Here is a 19,894-nt window from a genome sequence, read left to right on the forward strand (position 1 = left end):
CATCAAGAAGTCATAAGAATTTTAAACACACACACACACACATATATAGATACATATATACCCACACACACACCTTAAAACAGAGCACCAAAATATCTGAAGGGAAACTGGAATTGAAAGAATCTGAGAATGAATTTGGGTTAATTTGTAAGGAGAGTAAATTTTAATTCTATTAGAATTACTCCAAGTGCATTAGCAAAATCTGCAAAGTATTCCTAAGTATTAGGTTGAAGATAATATCATTTTGTCATCAAAGCACAGGTGGTAGGGTAGCAAATTGCTTTGGAACATTCTATATTCAACTTTTCACTCTGATAGGAATGAAAAAATTCTGAAAACAAGTTCTTTTAAACACTACTGATGGAAAAGCTGTCTATCCCCAAATCACTGTTTTTAAAAATGTATCTTAGGGGATAAGGAGAGGAAGAGGAATATTAGTGGGTGGATTTAATTTGAGAACATTGTCATTTTTTTTTTTTCACAACTACTGTGACTCTTGCAATATCATGCTATTGGCTTTTAAGAATAAATGAACTACACTCATTTTTTTTTTCTCTCCTAATGCTCCCTCCCTCTTAGCTCCATCTAATGGCCTTACACTTTTCTTCTGGAGAAACAGCACCATCTGCTGGGCAAAGTCTGCCAAGAATCTGTCTCAGCAATAGGCCAGAGTAGTTAGTTATCAATCTCTGCTTATGTAACTTGACATGGGTTAGAGTCAGCAACCAAGATCAGAATTCTAGAAGGCCAAATAGTAAAATTTTCTACACCAGAAATGTTGATAAGATCAGGGAATACTCAGTGTCACAGTGAAACCCATCAATTTGTACAATATGCATTAATAATTATAAAAAAAGATTAGAGAATCCTCTTTGTCTGAGTTTTCTCTTCCTAAAATACCAACTGGGAAAATCTACTAGAGGTTTGGATTAAGATACAGGAATAAAAAGTGCTATGACTTTCAAAATCCTTTGTCTCCTATATTCTCTGCAAAGATGATGATGAGAAAATTTAATGCCTTTGTTCTCATTTTTTGAAAGCCCCAGAATTATTTTTTCCTTCTTCCTTTCCTAAGGACCATGGACTTATCTGAACTTTTCTCCTAGCTCATTACCCACTTTCACAGGTATTTTTTCTTCTTCTTAACCCATTTACTTATTCTTTAAGTTCATACAAACATACAACTCCATCACACTTAACTGTGAATGGGTTTCTAGGATCTAAGAAACCTTCTTTCACACCCCACTTTGACAAACTGAATCTGATATTCCAACTTTCTTCTAACTCCTGAATATATTTCTTTTCTGTTCTTATTACTCAGTGTAACTTATATAGTTTTCCAGGAACTTTCTTCATCACAGACAGTAAATGCCTCTCTACCTCGATTCTTTGTTGGCTAGGTACTGAGCACCTTAAACTCCTAATTTAGATTCTGGTGGATAATTTTCTTTTCTTTTTTTTGTTTTTGGTGGGGGGTTGGGGAGACAGGGTACTGGGGATTTAACTCAGATGCACTTACCACTGAGCTATATCTCCAACCTTTTTTATTCGAGATGGGTTCTAAGTTGCTTAAGGGCTTGCTAAATTGTCAAGCCTGCCTTGAACTTGAAATCCTCCTGTTTCAGCCTCCTGAGCTGCTGGGATTATAGGCATGCACCATCATGCCAGGCTCTTCCTTACTTTTCCAATTACTACTACTACTCCCCCTGCCCCCCTTGCCTTTCACCATGACCTTTTTGGCTTGGCTTTTTTGAGGTAAATGACTGGACCTGGTTAGTTGGGACCCCCTGGAGTCAGAGCTCTGGTCTAGGACACAGGCAAGCCTCATCAACCACCCACAGCTAGCTGAACCTGCCAAGGGGAAGGAACTATCTCGGGCAGTTCCAGAAACTACCTTTGTTGCAGGAAATTCTTTTCTTTTTTCCCCCCTTTTCCTACCCACTGTCCATTCCCCTTTCACTTTGATCCCTCACTGGCTGCTTTTTACCACCATTGGATGAAAATAAATAAACCTTTGGACTCTACGAATCCTGAAGTCTCATAGTTCTTTCCAACAATGCAGGCCAGGCCTCACCCTTTGTTTTCCTTGTTGTTCACTAGCTCCATTGAGCCATTTTGGGCTTCTACCACTTTGTCTGAAAGGGAAGTTTGTATTCTGCCTTCAATTATTCCTTTATGATTACTAAGGGATACCCTGTTCTGCCATCTACCCATGAACTTGTCCAGAGAATGTATAAAATTCATCCTTTTATTATCATTTGTGATTTTGCCACCATTTACAAATTATTCCCATTTTTAAGATTACTTATATTTGTTTCTATTTTTCTACTCTTGTATATTTTGCAGTCTTTAGATTCTTTAAATTAGCTACTAGAAGATCAAACCTATCAACATAAAATGATTTGTATCCCCTGTCTTCTCATGTTTACAAGACTACTTCCTTCTCCTTATTTGAAGCATCCTAAAATATTTTCTCCAGGATTCATTAGGAAAATAATTGCATACTTCAAGCGTTATCTGCTATACTTCAAACATAAGACTTTCAAAAATGTAAGAAACCCCACTAATATAAATGAAATGCTTACAACCCAGATGAAACAGTAACCACATATGTATATATAATTCAAATGGTAGTTAATGATTTTTTTCCACTAGCATTCCATTAAACACATACATTGCACACACAATTAAGACAAAACTAAAATAACAATCTTATTTTTAAAATTTTTCTTCAATCTGAGTTTGTTTTGATTATAGTAGTATGTGGTATAGTTCAGGAACCTCTGTAAAACTGAAAGAGGATGATTTTATTAATCACAACATAAAACTGACATGGAATCCCATTAGAATGGAACCAGGATAAATAATACTGTTATAAAATTTACATTTCTTATATTCAAGGGGAAAATATTACATATTAGGGCTCTTCTTGGTGTTACGAACTAATTTCAGCAAAACTTTGTTTTAAAAAATACTAAGTAGCAATTAATATATATTCTTAAACTGTGCTAAGATAAAGTTAGAAAAGCAACTGGTAACAACCAGCAGACTTAGAATACATTTTGTTAAACATTAAGAACCATATTTCTTTTTTTAGCTATTATATCAGTGAACATTTTTCATCGATAAGGCAAGTGCTGGCTATGGGTGACACATGATTAGTAAGTTTCTTCTTAAGTAACAAATACTTGACTAATCAAGACTCAAGTGAGTTTTCTTTCTTGATTTTGCTCTTTTGTACTAAAGGGAGGCAAATATGAAATACAACTGCTGTAAATCTTCTAACTCACCATTAAATAAGGGTAATGAATTATTAAGAATGCCTCTGAAGTATATCTAGTATTAAAAATAGGCCTCTGAATAATTTTCAAAATTCAGTTCTCATTTTGGTATAGAATTTGATAATCATAACACATTTGATTTGTATTTTCTTCTATCAACTACATTTTGCCCTCAATAAGGGTTAGCGTTATGGTCTCAAACTATTTCTACATATAAAGCATCTTTAAATAAGTTGTTTTTGCTGAACTGATGACTTTCCTCACTTTTGTGCCCATGAAAATTAATGAGCATACACATACATATACTTGCATATGTATGTATGTATATATAAGTAAGTTACTTTACCATTAGAATAAAACTAGACACTAGGGGGACAACTCTGAGGAATAGTTTGGTCTTCTATAGAAATCTTCCTCTAGGCTGAAGAAGGCAGGTATAGTTCACTGAAGGATGTGATGAGGCTGTAGTAAGTTTTTTCATCATCTGTTAATCCTGCATTGCCAGGTCTCACCACCACAGCTACATGCACATCTGCTTCCTCAGCAGCACTGGCCTCTGTGAAAATCAAAGTATGTGTTAGAAATACCAAACTATGGCCGGGCATGGTGGCACACTCCTGTAATCCCAGCAGCTTGGAAGGCCGAGACAGGAGGATCGTAAGTTCAAAGCCAGTCTCAGCAATGTAGCAAAGTAAAAAAGGGCTGGGGATGTGGCTCAGTGGTTAAGCACCCCTGGGTTCAATCCCCAGTACTAAAAAAAAAGATACAGAATTATTGATTGAGTGTAATTAAGGAGGGGACAATACAGTGGAAGCCCTCATGAGTGCAGGGTACACCCCTTATCCATGAGACCATGACTAGAGATATATATATATATAACCCCACAGCCATTAGGAATGAGTTGCTTATTAGTCACATGTTTTCAAATTCATTAGCGTTAAGCTTGGTAAAGTCCCACTTCTTTGCAATGTGGATCTTCTGGTGGTCAGGGAACTGGAACTTGAACTTTGCCCTGCATAGGGTCTTGATTACATGTTCCTTGTTCTGAAGCTTAGGGTGGATAGACATGATGACCTGGCCAATGTGTCCTGAGGTTTCCCAAAGGTACCACACATACCTGTCTGGAGCCTACATTGGGGACAACATGAGATCAGACATGACCTTCCACCAGAAAGTACTGTCTCCGAGGTCTCTTACGGCAACCCATACAAGCAATAGGCTAGCTTCATACACTACTGAGGAGGTTGATGTATGTAACAATCACATTCTGGGCTGCCACAAGTAAAGGAAAATGGCTTTTAGCTGCAGAGCATGAATACCTCAAACAAAGCTTTCATCTTGACTGGCAACCAGATCTTGACCAAGTTGGGACATCACAGTCCACATAGGAATTGACACTAGCTAGTGGCTATTTCACATTCAGGATTTATAACTAATCACTAGAGGGCAAGTTTTGTCCTTAAGCATCTATTTGTTTTATTGCTGTAATATTAAAACACTCAAGTAATACTTGTTGACACCAAAACTCTTGGATCACTTTCCTTTTCTCCAATGGAAAAAAGTCTTTAAATTCTCTTTCATACTTTGGTACCGTCTGGGATATCAACTTGGTCTTCTGCTTTACTTTGGCAGTGGAAGTCTGGGCGTGGGGTACCAAAACAGGACCAGAAATGACAAAAAAGAGAAGGGCAGGCAGCCAGTTACCTGGCCCCATCCCAACTACAGATGATCAGCGTCCTGATGCTGCCTAAGGGGGTGTGAGGCTGGCAGAAGATGAGGGACAGGAAAAAAACCTTCTTATGAAGGACTTAGAGAAAGTTAATTTCATTTTGAAGTCTAGGTGGGATTATCTCTACTCTTTAAAGTTAAGATAATTTATGGAACTGCAACCCAAAGGAAATGGCTTAAGTGAAAAGAGAAAAGACCTGAAATTATAGATGTACAACTACAAAAAGGAGAAAAAAAAAAAAAAAGGGAAGTGGGTGGGTGGGGGCTAAAGAGAAGAATTTAAAGAAAACTATAAGCATTCTTAGCACAGGGGTGATAATTATTAATATAATCAAAAAGCTGGATAGAGCAAGGGCCTGGGGATCAAAAGTAGATCATAATTTCATCCAACAAGTAGCTGGGTGAGTGGAGAGTTGTACCACAGAGGATCATAAATTCTAAGCTTGCAGAAATCTATCATCCAAGGTGTTAAGGAGATGGACATGGTGGTGCACACCTGTAATTCCAGCAACTTGGGAAGTAGAGGCAGGAACAAAGATAGTATGAATTACTGAGTGTCTACTATAAGTCAATGACTGGGAGATATTAAGCCTGTTCTTATTATTTCTTTAGAAAAGTATAGTGTAACTTCTGAACACATTAGATGATCTTTGCTGGTTAAGATTAAAAAAAAAAAAATCGGTTTAGCAAATTAGTACCTGCTTATATACTTACAACTCTCACCTATTACATCAGACCAAAAGTTCAAGTGTCAGAAGACAAAGAATATAGATCCATATACACTACCTTGGGTAAGATCCTTCACTAGCAACTTGGATTTTCCTTTGGGCTCCATCTATGAAAGTCTAGGCCAGTGGAAGTAACTAAATTGTGTGACAACAAACAGGAAGATCTAGAGAGAGTATTTGTACACAAGCCACTGAAGCTGCCTCCTAGAGGCCCAAGAGTCATGTAGAGACAACTAGGCAAGAGAACAACCTCCAGCCCTAACGCCCTTCCTCTAACCTCTTGGCACAGATACAATTTCTTAAGAGAACTGCCCAGTATACAAAGTACTGTTGTGGGGGTAAATGGAAGGTATGATCTCAGCCCCAGAGAAATTTATAATCCAAAGTAAAATGGAAAAAAACACAAATATGTAGGGCTGTCCTCAAATCCAAGTAAATTATAAACAGCAAAAGTCAGCCCACAGAGAGATGCATGAACTCTAATGATGACCACACAATCAAAAGTTGGAGCCAGCCAGGCCTAGTGTTGCAGGCTTGTTTGTAGTTCCAATGACTCAGGAGGCTGAGGCAGGAAGCTCGCAAATTCAAGGCCAGACTTAGCAACTTAGCAAGACCCTGTCTCAAAACAAATAAACAAACAAACAAAAAACTTGGGAAGCCTTCCTAGCAAGGGGTTTGCAAGTAGGAATCAGAAACTACATTCCCCAAGAACCCTTCATCTATGTTATAATTCTCTAGAGGACTCACATTCTTACACAGATTCTAAAACGCGAGTTTCCAATCTGGTCAAAACTACTACTGAAATAATTTATAATGATAACAAAGGACAGTTCATGCTATTTTGCACATTCAACCCTTAAAGTAATAAGTATAACGCTAATGTACTGTATATAATAAGAAGGGTAATGATGGGTAAAAAAATGAGTCTTTAAAAGGTAAATTAATACAATGAAGCCTGAAATTTACCTGATGGGTGTCTAGAGAAGAGACCCCCAACTGAAGGAAGACAGAGATGAGGCTCCTGCTCATTATGGGGCAGCTCACAGATCAAAATGACAGACAAAACTGCTTCAATTATTTAAAGTTCTCTCTCTTATACCCCTGCCCCAAGTGTATAGATGACTTCACTGCTGTTAAATGCATCTGGTCAAGGTTCACTATGACTTTACTATCTTTAACTAACAAACACCTATGGTCACCTATTGTGGAAATGATCACAAAGATAGTCTCCCTCTGCTTTACTCCCATGTTATTAATGTGTATGTACAGAGTGATGGGTAGGGTACCAGGATGGAGTAAAATGAACAAAATTAGTCTTTCCATGTCACTTCCCCATACATGACTTTGAAGGATTGGTACATGGAGAGGAAGGTGGGTCATGTGGCTCACTGTTCCTTTTTATTAAGCTATTTTATATTTCAAGGATTCTCAAATTTTCTTTAAAGAAATGTTTATAGTATCAGGCCCAATTCCTCTCCTGTAGTACATAGCATAGTATGCCTGAGCTGGGCACAGTAGTATGTACATGTAGTTCTATCTACTTGGGAGGATCAATTGAGCCCAGGAGTTTCAGGCCTGTCTGAGCAATACAGTAAGATTCTCCACCTTAAAAAAAAAAAAAAAAAAAAAAAAAAGGAAGGAAGGAATAAAGCATAGTTACTCACCTAAGGTAACATCTGTTAGAAACAAGATGTTGTTGGTTGAGCATCCAATGCTGTTTGCAATCTTTCTGTAACTCTCACTCTCTACTTTGTGTCCAATCTTGGTATCGAAGTGACCATCAAAAAGCTGACCAAAGAGAAGGAGAAAGACTAACTCTACAAGTGCACTTGTAACACACTAAATCCCTTTTATTTTGTATCCCTTTCCCCTGAAACACATGACAATCATAGCCGTTTTACTCATTCAGTAAATATTTACTGAAAATGTACTTAATAGAAGACTTTATATAGGCTCCAAAAGGTAAGTATAAAGATTTTATAGTAAAAAAAAATTTGGATGAGCTGGACATGGTGGTACACACCTGTAATCCAAGCTAGTGAGGAAGCTGAGGCAGGAGGTTCACGAGTTTGAGGCTAGCCTCAGCAATTTAACAAGACCTGTCTTAAAAAATAAAAAAAGGACTGGGGATATAGCTTAGTGTCCTTGGGTTATATCCCCAGCACTAAAATAAAATAAACAAAACAAAACAAATAATCCACTTGGTTTTCATTAGCATTTATTTTATATCCAAAATTATTTAAAATACATATGCCCTACAGTCTACTTTTAAAACACTATCTGTACTCAAACAACATACTGGACTGGATTGGATTTTACTCTGGCTGAAAGGTTCTGAATATTACCCTTTTGATCCTAGAATGAAAAGATTACTCTAACCTTCCTCATTAATAAGCTCTTACTTTACCTGCAAGAAACTTTGATTTCCTAATTAAAACATTTTAAAATTCTACCCTATTGTTAATATATGTCCTTGCTGTCTTAAAAACAACTGGAGTCAAATATATCTAATTTAACCAATAGTAGTTAAAGTAAGTCCATATTTAGGATTGGCTATGATGATGTGATCTTCTGAATCTCTTCAGAACTTTTTACAAAATAAAAACAATTCTACTGATGACTCGAAGACAAATCAAGGCAATATTAAGGATTTTTGACTTTAGTTAAGATTTATTTTTGCAGAATTCCTTTCTCTCCATTTGCTTTATTCGGTAACTAGAGAAGATTTTTTTTTTTTTTTATTGAACTCAGCAGATAATTATCATGTCCTATCTACTTTCACCTTATTGCCTATTTCATTAGTTAGAGCAGAAATGTTTATATCTGTATTCAGGAAACAGTTGATTATTAAAGGATTTCATTATTGGTTTATAAGACGAAAAGTAGGGAAGTACTAAAATCAGAATATAACAACCTCCACAGCCCAAGTATTCTCTGTACACAGTAGAGGCTTGATAAATATTTACTTTAGAGCTGGGAATGCAGCTTAGTGGCAAAGCACTTGCTTGCCTAGCATGCACAAGGTTCTTGGTTCAATTCTAGCACCACAGGGGAAAACAAAACAAAACAAAACAAAAAAATGAAGTCTTTATGCATTTCTTAGCATTTCACATGATCCAATTTTGCATCTTTATTTTTTTTTCCAAGACAGTAAATTTTAACTACTTTAAGTAGAGGAAATTATAAATTCAATAATGGAAAGTGATTAACTGTTTTCGTTTTACCTCTTTTTTAAACAACCAAAAGAAGTATTCCATTAGTTTCTTTTGGGTTATTGATTTTCTAATACTGGCAAGATAACTGATTCACACATTAGCTCATGAGTTAGGATATATACCTGTTTTTACATACATATGATAGCTGGTTCTAGGACTATCCTTATCTGTTTCCTTAGAGTGGATGTTTAAAAGCAGATTCCCGATCCTCCTTCCAGACCTACAGATTAAGATTTGCTAGGAAGGAGTCAGGTTTGGTGGTGCACACCTGTAATCCCAGTGGCTTGGGAGGCTGAGACAGAAAGATCACAAGTTCAAAGTCAGCCTTAGCAACTTAGGCCCTAAGCAACTTAGTGAGACCCTGTCTCAAAATAAAAAATAAAAAGGGCTAGGGATATAGCTCAGTAGTTAAATGCCCTTGGGTTCAAACCCTAGTACAAAAAAAAAAAAAAAAAAAAAAACCCACAAAAAACAACCTAGAAAGCAGGGACCAGGTATCTGCATTTTTAACAAACTCTCCCCAAATGTTTGAGATTCTGACAGGAAAAACTGGCACCAAACATTTTATCCTTCTCTATAATATATTCACCAGTTTTTCCACTTCTCTTTGCAACCTCTCAGCATGTACAAATGTAATTATCTGAATGATTATCTGTAGTACATTTCTTTTATCATTTCATGATTTGATAGTGTCAAAACAAAGCAAACCAAGTAACCTACCTCGAGAATATTTCCCTCTGTAGAATGCCCAAATAATAGTTTCTGAGCCTCTACACTTCCAGAAGAATAGATATACACCTTCATCCCAGCTTCTCTCCACTTCCTGATTGCTGGAACAACATCTTCAAAGAACCTAGAGGGAAAACTACCAAGTTAGAATATGGGAACTCATCATTAATCAGATTAAAATCAGATAAAAGAGATGATACAGGTTTCTCTACTTGTGCTCAAATGATAACATAAGAACCAACTCTACAGAGTGTGAACTCCTCTGATTTAATAGATATTACTAGAGGTGGAGAGAATAGCTTTTGAAAATGTAAAGGGATTACAGATAAAGGAAGGAAATAAGAAAGTGGGTTTTTAAATTGTTAAGGAAGTAGGGAAGGGAATAAGAATGACAGTAGAATTAGCTGAACATAATTTTACTAGCCTTGTATTTGAATATGCGACCAGGGTAACTACACATTAGGTACAACCCTAAAAATAGGATCCTAATTAGAATAAGTTACACTCCATGTATATATAATATGCCAAAATGCATTCTACTGTCTTGTATATATATCTTCAAAGAACAAATAAAATTTTAAAAAATTAAGGAACTTAAAAAAGCAAAAACCAATAATATTGTAATTAATACCTTTGTATTCACATTGTAATTAATCGTTGATATAATTAATGAAAAGAAAAGTCTAATTTATGTCCATTGAGCTTTAATAAAACATGGAAATTAAAACACGTACATCTAAAAAAAAAAAATGAAAAAAAACAAAACAAAAAACAAAAAACAAAAACAAACCCAAGTCTGGGGGCTAAATGCTATAAATCTTTGATTATCTAGAAAATGGAATTAAATATTTTTAGAACTAAGAAAGTTCTGGCTAAAGTTTTATTATACAGAAAAAAAAATAAACAGAAAACAAACAAAAAAAAAACTTCATTCAGAACAAATCAATTAAGAGACAACATTATTTGGCTTTCTGATTATTGACACTCCGAGTCTCCTATTAATTCTACAGTATCTTCCATAATTAGTGGTCAAAATAATATCCTGGGAACTAAGTGAAAAGAAAAGCATGAGAACTTGAGATGCAGAACCAATCTTCTTTAAAAGATTAGCTAGAAAATGTCAGAGAAATCTACTGAATAAAACAGCTAATATATTGCATTAGTTGAAAGAAGGAGATCAACATGTTCAAAATCAGTCTCCATAATTGTAAGGGTGTTACTCTGGATTTTTCTGTATTGCATTTGCACTGGCTGTTACAGTTCCAAAGCAGGGCTTGAGAAGTTTAAGATAATGTATTCTGATTTATTTATAATTAAGGAATAAAAGAAATGCCAACTACTGGGAGAACAATCTCTTGGCTCCATACTTTGGAAAGTTATATAGAATAAGCTAGCTGATATTCCCAGATCACTGGCATAACTTGGAATTTCAGTGTATCCTTTAAAAAAGTATAAAATATTTGTAACATACATAAAGGAATGATATCTTACTTGATAGTAATACAAAAGAAATATAGGCAGCTATAAAGTCTTGGATCTGAGGGTTTTCTTACTAAGAAACTCTCAGCAATGTGATACTCATGAGCCTCCTTAGGCAAAAGAAATATCAGGAACCCCCTAACCAAGACTCATAGGGTCTGTGGAAAACACAATAGCATAACAAAAGCTGGCAGTGCCAATATTCTCTGGGTAATTCCAAAATAATGGGTGCATAATTTCATAGCATTCTCCCTTTTCTAACAGAGCAAAAAGTGGGTGATCTGTTGGTTCTGGGAAATAGACCAGCACTCATGTGCAAAGGATCCAATATGACTTAGTTAAAGGAAATCATCATTTTCTAGGAAGTTGTTTTAAACTAAGTCTAAAATTCCTTCAACCATCCACAAAGCCAGACATGAACATCTCGGGATAGAGCTGAGTGAAATCCTTTAGCTCAGCTTTGAAAAACAAAACAAAAACAAAATAACTCACTTGTTAGATTAAAACAATGCTTATGTATCAATTTTACTAATCATGTAGCTTACAATGGAGAGAGAAGATTAATGAGAAACATATTTGGTGAAATGTTTAGTCACTTGAGCACATACTCTGCTTTCATGCTCCCAGCTGTGAATGCTGCCCTCCACATGTGGCCCTGCAGTTGTTTGAGTGCTGTGGTCTTTCGGTCCAGAGACATCTGCCAGTACACATTATCTACCACGGCCTGGATCATCTGTTGTGAGTTATCTACCCCATTCCCGGACGCTGCAGGGATTGGAACAGCCCCATCCAGGTGGGCATCTTCTTCAGCCTTTAAATTGGAAACATTAAGTTTGTTTCTTGCACATTTTTAAAAAGATGATTAAAAATGAGACCCCAGGCAGACCAATTTTCAACTATCATAAGCCCTAGAATTATCATTAGGCAAATGATTCTTAAAAGAATGATTCCTAAAAGAATGACCCCCCTAAAAGAAATGGGATTATAATTAATAAATTTATATTGTCTTTGCTAGATTGCTAAAGCTGAAATTTACAACACAAGGCACACTGTACATGAGAAGAATGAGCACATAATGATATAAGAACAACTGGCTTTTTTGTTCACTCAGTAGAATCAACAAACCAGGATTCCAATTGTATTTGATCATTTTCTCCATACTATAACTAACTGAAATAGAAACAAAATCTTGTAAGTTAGTTTATGGCTAGATTTAATGAAAAGAAGCTAGTAAAGTAATACAATGGGTTCACATTTAGCCTTCCATAATCTCCCACATCTTGCAAAAACCCTAAGGCTACTTAGAACAATAATTTTGTGACAATGTACCTAATAAGGGAAGCCAGGCAAGATGGTGCACACCTGTAATTCTAGCAACGTGGGAGCTTGAGGCAGAAGAATTATAAATTCAAGGCCAGGCTGGGTAACTTAGAGCCTGTCTCAAAATAATGTAGTCTAGAGATAAAATGTTCCTGGGTTCAATCCCCAGTACCATTTATAAAAAAAAAAAAAAAAGCAAGACATGCATCGAGGGTGGGGTGGGGATTATGTATATTTCAAGAACAAGGTTAAGATAATAAAGAAGTTAATGATTGTGGGGAGAATATTTCAGACCAACCCCGAGTTATCCAGAAAATTCAACAAATACCCCATGATTCAAAGAACATGACTATATTTACAGTCCTAAATCCTAGCATTTTTTTGCCATTGAAGCAATTCTGATAAGAAAATCAAGAGAACAGAAGTTCCTTAGCACAGAATGTAAAAAAGGAGAAGACAGAATGAACACTGGGTGAGAACAGAGGGCAGAATGAAGTAAACGCCACCAACATGAGTCTAAAGGGCAGGCCAAGGGCGAATGGTAAGAAATGTGGTGAGCATCAGGGTGTGAGGACGCAGGACACTGTAAAGGAGTAGTGAGGACTCCCACCCTGAGATAGTAAGTGGAGTGGAAAATGACGAGAAACTGTTACACGGCGACATCAATGAAACATGCAATAAGACTGCACAATACCTCTTGCATTCTACCAGAAAGGGCTTCATTTTATTAATAAGTGATATTTTAATGTAATTTAAACAGCTCCTGAAAGAGACAATTCTATAAACAACAATCTGCCATGACCTGGTGGTTTAATTAAGTACTGTGAATTCCTAAGCTGGAAAGTCACTACAACTTTCATCCCTTGTACTGATTTTACAGTATGCTCAGAGTATGTTCTAAGTTTCGAGTCATCCTCAACAGGAGAATGTGAGAGAAATATTCCAACCTGTTTCCTCAAAAGATTGACATCCTGCTGGCACTCCTCCTCTTCCCAATGTGTCTGCAGATACTCTTTAACATTTTCTTTGATGTAAGGAAATAAAATGTCCTGGATAAGAGAGTAAAAAAAAAAAAGGGAAAAAAGTGTTAGCTTTTGCCAATAGTATGATGAGATCCATTAGCTAATTTTAACAAATAAATCAATGGAACTCAGTGAAAATTGCTGATATAGTTATATAAGGACAGAGACAGAGACGAATAAACAAGTGAAATACACCATGAGGTGGTAAACTACAAACCCTAGCCAAATTTGGTCCACTGCCACATTCGTTTATTTACGTAGTGTTTCTGGCTATTTGGAAGCTATATATGACAGATTTGGGGATATGGATCAAGGAAATATGGTCTGCAAAATCCAAAATATTTACTACCTTGTCCCTCCCCTGCCCCCACCCAAAAAAAGTCTGCCAACTTCTGAACTACATTGCTAGAGCACAGGTCTTTGAGGGCATGGACTCTGTCCTGCTCCCAAAAATATCCCCATTGCATACCACAGTACATAACACAAATATCTGCTGAAAAAGTGATGTCTGTAACAAGTGTTAAAAAAAAAAAAATCTTGATTACCACAATTCTTTCTTGGTAATCAGACTACTTACAGAATAATGTGTGAGAAAGTGATATGCAAAACAATTCACTAATAAACAATCTATCAGCAACATATACCCTGGAAATCACTTCTTTTTGACCAAAATTTTATTTATTATCTGGCATCGCAGATTGTACCAACAACCCAGTTCATGCCACGCACAAATCCTACCCATGAGCTACACCCCAGCTCACTCTTTTTTTTTTTTTTTTTTTTTTTTTGCGGTGCTGGGGATTGAACCCAGGGCCTTGTGCTTGCCCAGCTCACTCTTTAGTCAAAATATTTACATTTACTACAACTGTAGTGTAAATATATATTTTTTCAAATCAAATTGTGGTACATGACAATATTTCTTAGTATATACTTTGTGCCAAGATATGCTAATTCTTGAGTAGGGCATGGAGAAGTAGATTTAGATGATAAGGAAGTCATAGTTCCTCACTGACAATAAGTTTAAGAAGCTAGTCAGAAGGAATAATGATGAATAGTGTAATACACTGCAGGGCAATGGATGAGGCAAACAGTAAAGCAAAATATTATGCAAGTCAAGGTGTAGTAGCTCACTAACCATTTTAGGAATAACCAATCTAAAAAAGACAGAAAATGAATATGTGCTGTGAGTGCAGAACACAAGTGCACATTGCAGAGAAGGTCCTACACTTTAAGAGAAATTATAATTGAATTCAAGAAGGCTGCTTATTTAATTCACTCACTCATTTAATTACTCAAATATTTACTGAATGACTCATATAAGCAGGCCCTGTGAGAAGAATTAGAAATATAATCATGAGTAAAAATAATATATGAGCTGGGCATGGTGGAGCAGGTTGTAATCTCAGCAGCTTTGGAGGCTGAGGCAGGATAGCAAGTTCAAAGCCAGCCTCAGCAACTTAGCAAGGCCCTGAGCAACTTAGTGAGACCCTGTCTCAAAATAAAAAATAAAAAGGGTTGGGGATGTGGCTCAGTGGGCTCAAACCCAGGTACCAAAACAAAACAAACCATACATGATTCCTAATCTCAAGAAGCCTAGTAGAAATAGACAATAAACATTAAAAAGTACTTTTAAAAATGTTAAAGGTACTTTAATAAAAGCAATGGTTCTCAAAGTGTCACCTAGAACCCTGAGAGTCCTTGAGAACTTCCATGCTACCTATCAGGTCAAACTACTTTCATAAGAATACTAAAATGTCATTCATCTTTTTCACTTTTCTTCTTTTAGAGGGCATAATGGAGTTTTCCAGAGGCTATAGAATGAGTGCTACTACTACAAAAAAGACCAAATGCAGATAGGAGAATTCAGATGTTTTTAATAGCAGACATTCAAGTGTGTTAAAAAATATACAATAATGCCACTCTTCCAGAAATGTTTTTGAAAAAAAAAATTGAATTACTCAACTCATGAGCCACTTCTATGTGCTAACAGCTCTAACACAGTGATTTGTGCCAAACATACAAACACACATACTCTTCTGCTTAGTACAATCCAAAACCTGCCCAAAGGTAACATTTACTACCTCTTTTCCTTGTATGTGTTTCTGGACTATTGCATTTTTCTTACATATTACCATAAAACAGTAAAGAAAAACCAAAAAAGAGAGAGAGAAACTGGCAGAAAACTTTATTTCCCACTAACAGCCCTGAGGTATGATATTATTAGGATATAATAAAACCTTTTTTTTTTTTTTTTAGTGTGCATAGTATTTCCTATAACCAAAACCTCAAAGGTTTGATGATATATTAGGTTTGTGGTGGTTATTTTATTTTATTTTATTTTTTTGCCATGCTGAGGATGGGACTCAGGGTCTTGCTCACTCTAGGCAAATGCTCTTCTGCTGAGCCAAGTCCTCAGCACCTAGAGTTTCCCCCCCCCCCCTTTTTCTTTTCCTTTTAATATTCAAAAAACTGAGGCATCAATAAAACTAATTCTTGATCTGAAATTCAAAAGAGTTAAAGGTGACAGCTTCCTACTTCTGCAAGATTCCTTTTGGGCTATTATCCTATTTTATTTGAACACTTAATTTTCCCATTATGTCCATCATCACACCCTTCCTTTTTCCCCACTCAACATCTCTTGACCCACCACTTGTACATACTGTGGAAGGGCTGCAAACTGGCTCCCCACTTGACAAGATGTTAAAACTGCACATACACAGCCATTCCTTGCCTTGGCATGTACCATAGAAAAAACTCTTAAAACAGTGCACAAGGAAGACTGTAAAGGAGTATCTACTATAGCACTGCATATGATAATAAAGAAATAGGAAACAACCAAAATCTTCTGCAACTGGAGAACAAAAAAACTGGGGTATCTGCATGTTATAAAACATAGCAGTTAGCAAGACTAGGATTACCCAGGGCCTCAGCTGGATGTACAATGTAATTTTTCTTTACACTTAAGATCTAGCAAGCTGAAGTGAATGAAGTTGAGAATAAAAAAAAAAAAAATGCAAAAGATCAATGAAACAAAGAGTTGGTTTTCTGAAAGGATAAACAAGATTGATAAACTCTTATTCAAAATAACCAAAAGAGAGAAAACACTAAAAATATCTGAGGGCTGGGGAGATAGCTCAGTTGGTAGAGTGCTTGCCTCACAAGCACAAGGCCCTGGGATCAAACCCCAGCACCGCCAAAAAAAAAAAAAAAAAAAATCTGAGATGAAAAAGGAAACATCACCACAGATACTACCTAAATCCAGAGGATCATCAGAAACTATTTTGAAAATTTATACTCTAATAAGCTAGAAATTCTTGAAGATACTGACAAATTCCTAGAGACACATGAGCTACCCAAATTGAATCACGAGGATATAGAAAACAAACAGATCAATATGAAACTGAAGTAGCTATCAAAAGCCTTCCAACAAAGTAAAGTCCAGAAAGGGACAGATTCTCAGCCAAGTTCTACGAGACTTAAGGAAAAACTAATACCAATCCTCTTCAAATTATTCTATGAAATAGAAAAAGGAGGGAATACTGTCATAGTAATTCTGTTAAGCAGTATCACCCTGATACCAAAACTGGACAAAGACAGCAAGGAAAGAAAACTTCAGATCAATATCCTTGATAAACACAGATGCATTAATCCTTAAAATACTGATAAACTGCATACAAAAACACATTAAAAACATAGTGAACATAATCAACTGGGTTTCATTCCAGCAATGCAAGTTTGGTTCAACATGTGAAAACCAATAAATGTAATTCACCACATAAATAAGAGTTAAGGTTAAGAATCACATAATTATTTCAATAGATACAGAAAAAGCATTTGACAAAGTATAGTACCCATTCATGTTTAAAACACTAGAAAAACTAGGGGCAGAAGGAACTTACCTCAACATTATAAAGGCTATATATGACAAACCCAAGGCCAACATTAAACCAAATGGAGAAGAACTGAAAGCATTTCATCAAAAAACAGGAACAAGACAAGGATGCTCACTTTCACCACTCCTGTTCAACAGTCCTTGAAACTCTACCCAGAGCAATCAGGAAAGAGAAGGAAATTAGAGGGATACAAATAGGACAAGAGGAGCTCAAATAACCTGTTTGCTGATGACATGATCCTATATTTAAAAGACCCCAAAGCTCCACCAGAAGACTTCTAGAGCTGATAAACATATTTAGCAAAGTAGCAGGATACAAGATTAACCCTCAATCACATTCCTATACTCCAATAACAAATCTGCTAAAAAAGAAATTAAGAAAACTATGCCATTCACTATAACCTCAAAACAAACTTGGGAAATCAATCTAACAAAAAAGGTAAAGGACCTCTACAATGAAAATTATAGAACATTAAAGGACATTCTTCACAGAACTAGAAACGACAGTGATGAAATTCATTTGGAAAAATAGGAAACCCAGAATAACTAAAGCAATCCTTAGTGAGAAGAGCAAACTAGAGACATCACAATATGGGACTTCCAAGTTATACTATAGAGCTGTAACAACAAAAACAGCATGGTACTGGCACCAAACAGACATGAAGACCAATGGAACAGAACAGAAGACACAGAGATAGTTGTCTGATAATAGACAAAGATGTCAAAAACATAAGTTGTAGAAAGGTAGCCTTTTTAACAAATGGTGCTAGGATATCTGAAAATCCATATGTAAGAGAATGAAATTTAACTCCTATCTTTCACCCTGTACAAAACTCAACTCAAAGTGCAACAAAGACCTAGACATTAGACCAGAAACCTACACCTAGTAGAGGAAAATATAGGTCCAACACTCCATCACATCAGCTTAGGAACTGACTTCCTTAACAAAACTCCTAAAGTGCAAGTAAAATCAAGAACCAACAAATGGGATGGTATCAAACTAAAAAGCTTCTTCATAGCAAAGGAAACAATAAAGAGTGTAGAGAGCCTACAGAAAAGGAGAAAATCTTTGCCACCTGCTCCTCAGAGCATTAATTTCCAGGATATATAAGAACTCAAAAACTTAATGCCAAAAAAAAAAAAAAGACTAACCCAATCAATAAATGGGCAAAGGAACTGAACACTTCACAGACAAAATCCAAATGGTCAACAAATATATGAAATAATATTCAATGTCTCTAGCAATTACAGAAATACAAATTAAACTACACCCAGATTTCATCTCACTCTAGTTAGAATGGCAATTATCAAGAATATAAGTAACAATAAATGTTGGCAAGGATGTAGGGAAAAGGGTACACTCATACATTGCTATGGGACTGTAAATTGGTGCAACCACTCTGGAAAGCAGTATGGAGATTCCTCAGTAAATTAGCAATGGAACCACCATTTGATCCAGTTATCCCACTCCTCAGTATATACCCTATGAACTTAAAATGAGCATACTACAGTGAAATAGCCACATCAATGTTTATAATGGCTCAATTCACAATAGCTAGGCTATGAAAGCGACCTACGTGACCTATATAACAGATATGGTTATATCATTATAACAGATGAATGGATAAAGAAATGTGGTTTATATACACAATGGAACATTACTCAGTCATAAAAAAGAGTGACTTTATGATACTTACCAGAAAATGGATGGGTCTGGAGACAATTATGCTAAGCGAAATAAGCCAATCCCCAAAAGTCAAAGGTCAAATGTTCTGGTATGTGGATGCTAACACGCGATAAGGGGGAAGGGAAGAAAAGAAGTTCATTATATTAGAGGGGAATGAAGAGACGGACGGGAGAGGGGACATGAATAGAAAAGACAGTGGAATGAATATGATGTAATTTTCTTATGTACATATATGAAGACACCACAGTGAATCTCTACATCATGCCCAAGATTGGGATCCTAATTTGAATAAGGTATACTCCATGTTTGCATAAATAAGTCAAATTGGGCTGGGGAGATAGCTCAGTTGGTAAAGTGCTTGCCTTACAAGCAGAGGGCCCTGGGTTCAATCCCCAGAACCACACAAAAAAACCAAAAAAACAAAAAAACAAATTATCCTCTACTCCCAGGTATAACTAAAAAGGACAAAACTTTAAAAAAAGGTAGCCATATTAGAAAATATTGTTCCAAGTGGGCTTTTTTATTTTTTTCTTAAACCTAGACTATATTTTAAACTCAGTACACCAAGGTTTATAGTTCTTGGTGTGTTTTTCTCCCTATGCAGACTGAAAGATCCTTTAATAAAGCAAATGCATTGTCAAAAAAATAATAAATAGGACGATCCAAGATGGCGGACTAGAGGGTGACTGCATCTCCAGTTGCTCCAGAACCCAGGATTCAAGAAGGGGAGACATTGAGAGACTTGGACTAAAATAGAGCCACAGGGTGAGTCTCCCCCACCCGGTGAAGCTGGGCACGGGCGGCAGGCCCAGA

At 36.2% G+C, this 19,894-nt stretch overlaps 1 protein-coding gene across 2 annotated transcripts in view; it reads right to left on the reverse strand.

Moving 5' to 3' along the window:
- Positions 1-1,443: 1,443 nt before the first annotated feature.
- ENOPH1 (enolase-phosphatase 1) overlaps positions 1,444-19,894 on the reverse strand; it is a 34,099-nt gene continuing 15,648 nt past the window's right edge. The window contains exons 2-6 of one of the 2 annotated variants that reach the window (XM_079153334.1): positions 13,428-13,529; positions 11,769-11,971; positions 9,673-9,817; positions 7,402-7,525; positions 1,444-3,837 (exon numbers count right to left, since the gene is read on the reverse strand). In XM_079153334.1, the coding sequence (XP_079009460.1) occupies positions 3,698-3,837; positions 7,402-7,525; positions 9,673-9,817; positions 11,769-11,971; positions 13,428-13,529 (714 nt within the window). In that variant the 3' untranslated portion in view covers positions 1,444-3,697. The remainder of the gene's footprint in view (positions 3,838-7,401; positions 7,526-9,672; positions 9,818-11,768; positions 11,972-13,427; positions 13,530-19,894) is intronic. The other variant, XM_079153335.1, reaches the window with a different exon arrangement.

This window comes from Sciurus vulgaris, assembly GCF_902686455.1.
Source record: "Sciurus vulgaris genome assembly, chromosome: 9".
In the NCBI taxonomy this organism is placed as follows: Eukaryota; Metazoa; Chordata; class Mammalia; order Rodentia; family Sciuridae; genus Sciurus; species Sciurus vulgaris.